Raw genomic sequence first — 6,025 nt, 5'->3', positions numbered from 1 at the left:
CTGCAGGTAATGACATAATGAACATTTTTGTAAACACACCTCTGCAGACCAGGAGTTTTTACAGAGAATAAGTTACATGCTCAGAGAAATGGCAAATTCCCGCTTAGCATTTTGACACAGAATCTGTAACCTGAGTGAATGTCTTTTAAGTAGTCTAATGTGCTGAGTAAATTCCTGTGAGGGCTGTGAGAGGGGGAACAAAGGCTGAGGAGTGGCCTCTCCATCGGGCTCGGCCACGTGTGTGCTGCTGGACCACAGGGGCCACTTCACCTCCCTGACCTTCAGTCTCTTTCCTTCTGAAGGGGAGCAAATTAGGACTGCCCCCCAGTTTACCTCACTCAGTTGTTACCATCAAATGAAACAAAACGTTAAAAGACTTCCAGTGAGGAGCCAGTGTTTAGTGTGAGCGTGACTGTGACAGTCAGCAGCCATATGCCCAAGCCGGCGTTGAGAGGAAGGAGGGACGTTCCCCTCTGCTTCTGTAGATGTATGCAGATATGTGAACATGCACACCATCCGTGGATTTTGTTGTTTATATATGTATTGTTGTTGTTGTTTTGTATGTTTGTTGAGACAGGATCTCACTACATAGCCCTAGATAGCCTGAAGCTCAATATGCAGACCGGGCTGGACTCGAACTCAGAGACCTTCCTGCCTCTGCCTCTCCTGTGAGGGATGCACCACCCACCTGGCCCTATATATACATTGTTTTACATGTTGCTTGTATAGTCCACCTGTAGAATAGTGAAAAGATCATTAGGAGGCCATTAAAATTAGTATGTAGAGGCTGGTTGGGCAGAGAAAGGTACCTGCTGCAGAGCCTGATGACCTGAGTTCAGTCCCTCCAACCCACACGGTGCAAGGACAGAACCAACTCAGGAAGCTGCTGTCTGACTTAAGTGTGTACACAGAGAGAGATGTGCAAAGATAATTTAAGATATTCAGTAAACCTATGAAGTAAACTGAAATTTGAAGCATGATTATATAAAATGACATGAGATGTTGTAACATACAAGAAGTTATAGCACAGACTGAAGAAAAGCAAAGGTTTTTACTTCTTTAGGAGAAGCATTTTGATTCAGGGTGGTTGCCAGCGATAAAGAGCAGACATCTCGGGAGGCAAGCTGCTGTTGCAGGTATAAGGGACTGTGCTTGAATGGGAAAGCATGAGAGATTTGGCTATCTTTATTACCTTTCTGCACTTCTATCATGAGTTCATTTTACTTGAAAACAGGAAAAAACAATCACGGAAAAAATGTAAAATTATTGCACAAGCCACAACTTTAATGGAAACAAAAATACAGAAAAGGAAAAGCACGCCCCACGATCACTCTAAATCTGAGAAATAAAACAGTCTCTTTCTCCACTTGGTGTCTTTGTCTGAGGGAATGTGTAGTTTGTAGATAGTCTGTGAGCAGGTTAATGGTTTCAGAACAGGACAGGAATAGGATTAGATGTAGCTGTATACCGAGGAAAGGAGAGGAGGCTGGGGCACCTCACCGTGGGGACGGACACACTATGTGGCCCATGTAAATGATGAAGAGTGGCTTTGAAGGTAAGAGTGATCAGGGCAGCTCCACTAAGGATTTGGCCATCGTGTGTCCTGGTCTCTTGGTAACAATCTGTGTACGACGGCTAACTCCATGTGCCTCTCAGCTCCAACAACTACAACAAACAGTACAGGCAGGAGACAACCTGCCCTGCAGGCTTGACCCATGGAGAAGAAAGGGCTCTGGACCTTTCTTTTCAGTACTGAGGACCAGAAAGACCCCCAAGAGCAACACTAAGTAGTGTTTCAAAACCTCTCCGACTGGTAGTCTAAGAGTCACCATGATGTCTGCATAAACCTCACCGTGGTTCTAGGCACCGAAGCACTCTTCAGCTAGTGGCTAGCACCACTGTGCCGTGTGTTTAACATGTATCCTTCTTGCTGTGGTGAAAGGAAAAGAAGGCAGCAAGCCCTGATGGGAAAGCCTGTGTGCCCCCATGCTGTGGGCAGTGGGTTGGCACCATGTCCAGTGCTCTGCTCTACACAGTCACCCCCACCGCTGGTGCCACTACCTTCCTGAGAACATGTGACTTCCTGTTTTCTGAATTCTTAAGCTACACTGTCATAGTCAGTTGAGTCTGAGACTGGGGGTGGGGGTGAATGTCAGCAGGAGCCTGGGTCCCAAGCTAGGGTTCTAGAGGGGAGGAAGCTTAGGGGCTAGGAAGGAGCTGTTCCTACCTGGACTGTGAACTGCTTGATTACCACAGATGACATTAAGTCCTTTGTACTTATGAGGTCTGAAGGACCATATAGCCTGGGAGGGGCCTAAGATGGTGTCAGGGTCACATGGTAGCAGACCCAGGCCTTGGTCTCACATGGGCTCCCCTCCAAGAACATGGTCTTACCTGCAATGCTGAAGTACTTCCTATAAACTGGACAAAAGCTGGGCATGACCATAGCGGGAATGGAAAGACTGAGAATTAGAGCCCCCCACCAGGGGTAGGGGGGTGAGGAGTTTCTTACCCCTAGACATGTTCACAGCAGAGGCCAGAGGCACTGGTCAGAGAAGTCCCTGTGGAGGTCTGGAGCTGAAAAGCATCTCTGAGGTACCGGGACCAAGTGGGGCAAGATGGGACTCACTCCAGGTGCACTCAGGGACTTTCCAGCTGGGTGACCTTTGGGAGCTGTGCTTCTTTTCTGCAAAACACAACTGGCAACGAACCTGTCGGGATTGTACAAAGCTGCTCTGAGCATTGAACCAGACTGTGCAGGGAGAATGCGCTTTCTAAAGAGCACGCAGACCAGCACCGATTGAGTCTCGTCAGGATGGGTTTACGAAGCCAGTAGTCCTCAGAACGCCCCCATGCAAAGAGCATCATCTGTGGGCCAGGTCCCCCTCACACAGTGGTGATCTGACTTTATCCTCACATGGTCCTGAAAGCCAGCATTCGCCAATGTGTGTGGGACAGTCTGTCCAGCTTCTGTTCCCAGACCTATCATGGAGGGGAGGGGAGGACCTGTCCTCTATTCTTCCTGCTGCTGTACCTACAGATCCTCTGTGTGACAAGGGTGCTGCTGGAGACCAGCAAGGTGGGCACATGCCACCAGGCAGGGGCCTCTCCATACTGCCCTGCCCTGTGGGGTCGGTCTCCCTAAGTCCCTCTTGCAGGAAGGGATTGAAGCTCAGAGTTAAGGAATCTCTCAAACACTCGCTCATGAGAAATAGACTCCCACCTTGACCCTGAGAGACTTTCTAAGAGGCCTACACTCCTTCCTCATGTCTCCTCGTGAGAAAAAACAGAATGAACCAGCTGGGTTTCCCAGCACTTGCTGAAGAGAGATGCACCAAGCGATGTGATCACCCGTCACTGTGACTGCGTGTCCAAAGTGAGGGCCGTGCATTCACAGGTGGGGGGGGGGATTTCTGGAGCCTGCACTAAAGATGAGATTCCCCTGAGACGGAGGGCCAAGGAAGCATCTGGAGTCAGGGGACACTCCAGCTTTGCCGTTAACTGGCGTGTGTACCTGATGAAATTGCTTCGAACTTCTGGCCTCAGTTTACCAAGCTGCAGACCGGGCCCGATAAAAGCTTTCTACCTGCCTTCTGGACTCCTAAACCCCATCAGACACGGGAAGTCATCTTAACAGCAGAAGCTGTGGTCAGATGGTTTGAGGTAGTCTTACAGCAGATACCCAGCTCCTCAACCGGATTTGCTACAAGGGGAGTTTGGTGTGAGGACACAGCAGGGTGTGTTAGCAGCTACGACAGGGCCGGGCTTTTTAAAACCTAATCCCTGCTGTCAGAAGCGGATTCCAGCTGGGAGACACTAGAGGAACGAGATTCTCCTAGGACTCACGTCTCCCCAGGCTGCCCTCCGGGGCTTAAAATCTACGCTGACACGGGAACCAGGGCTCTGGTGAGGTGACAACAGTGTGTTCAAGGGTGGCTAGGCTCACTCTTGCTAATGATCCAGGACATTAGTATCTGAACTGACAGACACTCCTTGAGCTGTCTCTGGCTGGCTGCCCTGGGGGCCTCCATCAGTGAGTATCTCACACAGTCTAGTCCAGGTGTCCTGCCAGAAGGCAAAGACACCAGCTTTTTAGTCACGGGCTTAAAGTAAAAATAGAAGTAACCTTGCTAGCTAACATTAGGAGGAACAAACCAGGTCCCTCTCCTGGTAGGTATAGCTGTATCTAATCCTCCATCAACAAGGGGCTAAGTAAGCTTACTCCCTTCATACAGAGAGGAAACTGAGGCTTGAGATGCTCAGAGCCAGGGGCATGGAGCCAGCCGCTCACTGCCTTAGAGCAGAGAGACAATGAAAGTGTTCTCCTCTCCAACGGTGACATTTTCTCTTGTGTAGATGGTATGGTTACATAGCTGTGGAAGGCGAAATTTCCCTCTTCATGCTCTGGCTATAGCAGCTCGGCAGATACAGGGTCTCCCTCCCCAGGTTCTAGCTCAGGCTGGCTAAGTCAGCCTCCACAGGGAGCCCTTCTAACAGGCAAGCTGGCTCCTGGGGGCTGTGGTTCTGGAGTATGGGCACAAACAGAAGATAAAATGGCTTTCCCATCATACAGGAAAACAGTGCCCTAAATACTTCCCGACAAGCATCCGAGTGCTGTGCCTGGCTGGCGGGGGATGTGGTAGAGATGTGATAGGGTTTGCTAGCGGCTCAGGGGAGGAGATGGTTGAGTCTTTGCCTGCGGGTGGGAGGGGGACAGCATGGTCACCATGACAAGTGGCACTGTGAAGAGCTGCTGCTGGGTGAATGCCCCCAATATCAGACACCATTGCCCTTGCTGAGGAAACAGAAACCCTGCCATTCACACCTGCTGAAGTAGTCTTACCACAGCCCTTAAGGTAGAGGCAAGCACCCCCACCCGGCTTTCTGGACAGAGGGCTTTAGGCCCAGAGAAGTGAGGTTATTTTTCTAGGACCAACACAGCTAGGAAGAGGCAGGTGAAACGTGGAAGCCATCTATCCCCAACACAGCCTCTTTCTAGTTCTGCAACCCCTGGCACAGAGCCAATGGCTGACAAATAGTTAATAAATCATGTGGCTGACAGAGGTCCTGAGTTCTTGTACGGGATTTTCCTGGGCCACATCACAACGCTCGTGAGGCCACCCCTCTAGTGCATATGGGACTGAGGCCCCTGCAAGGGTTGGGCTAATGTCCTTTCCTCGCCAGCCCTACACCCAGCGCTTCTCATGCTGACCATTAAACTACGCTATTCTTTTAAAAGGGAGTAGGAAGCCTTGTCTCTATTATTCATCTTTGGGGGCCGGAGAGTGCCCAGCTCCCCGCCTGCCCCCAACTGTGCTGACTCTGCACAACACAGAGGTATTTCTTCTTATTTGTTCTAAATTTACTATCCAGTATTTTTTTTTTTTTCTGTTCTCATTTCACACGACAGGCAGCTGAGCGATTTTCTCTGGGCTCTCTCTATGAATCTCAACCACCCTGTAAATCGCCACTGACATCTTTCCAGCCCTGAAAGGAAATGTCACTCTTGCTTTGGTAGCCTTTATTGGGGGCTGGCTGGCTTCTTAGGGGCTCTTGGGTCATTATTAGAACAAGAAGCAGCCTGGGGCTTGGCATCTCCCCATCACTGAAACATACCCTCCTTTCAACTGCAGGAAATTTGATGAATGACCACCCTGGGCATGGGGTTGGGGGCGGGGCAGGAAGCAAAAATGAATCACAGCCATTGGCCTCCAGGGCTCACAGCCTGAGAAGGGAGGTCAGAACTTCCAGAGAACTATCCAGGTGCATAAACTCTGCATCCTCCACCATTCACCGGTTACCACTGGGGAACTCAGATGGCAGGGCATGGGCATGATTTCTGCAGGTGTGGGGCAGAGTTGGCAGTGGTGGCCCAGAGGAGGAGCCAGGTGAAGCCAAGGTGGGTACGGCAGGAATAAGAAAGCCCCTGCGAGCCGGGTGGTGGTGGCGCACGCCTTTAATCCCAGCACTCAGGAGGCAGAGGCAGGCGGATCTCTGTGAGTTCGAGACCAGCCTGGTCTACAAG

At 50.5% G+C, this 6,025-nt stretch overlaps 1 protein-coding gene across 1 annotated transcript in view; it reads left to right on the top strand.

Moving 5' to 3' along the window:
• Positions 1-1,536: 1,536 nt before the first annotated feature.
• Cd247 (CD247 molecule) overlaps positions 1,537-6,025 on the top strand; it is a 12,379-nt gene continuing 7,890 nt past the window's right edge. Inside the window, exon 1 of the mRNA XM_013354804.2 lies at positions 1,537-1,555. Coding sequence (XP_013210258.1) covers positions 1,537-1,555 — 19 coding nt within the window. The remainder of the gene's footprint in view (positions 1,556-6,025) is intronic.

This window comes from Microtus ochrogaster, unplaced genomic scaffold (genome assembly GCF_000317375.1).
Source record: "Microtus ochrogaster isolate Prairie Vole_2 unplaced genomic scaffold, MicOch1.0 UNK70, whole genome shotgun sequence".
NCBI lineage: Eukaryota > Metazoa > Chordata > Mammalia > Rodentia > Cricetidae > Microtus > Microtus ochrogaster.
This window is presented reverse-complemented; position numbering and strand designations above follow the sequence as displayed.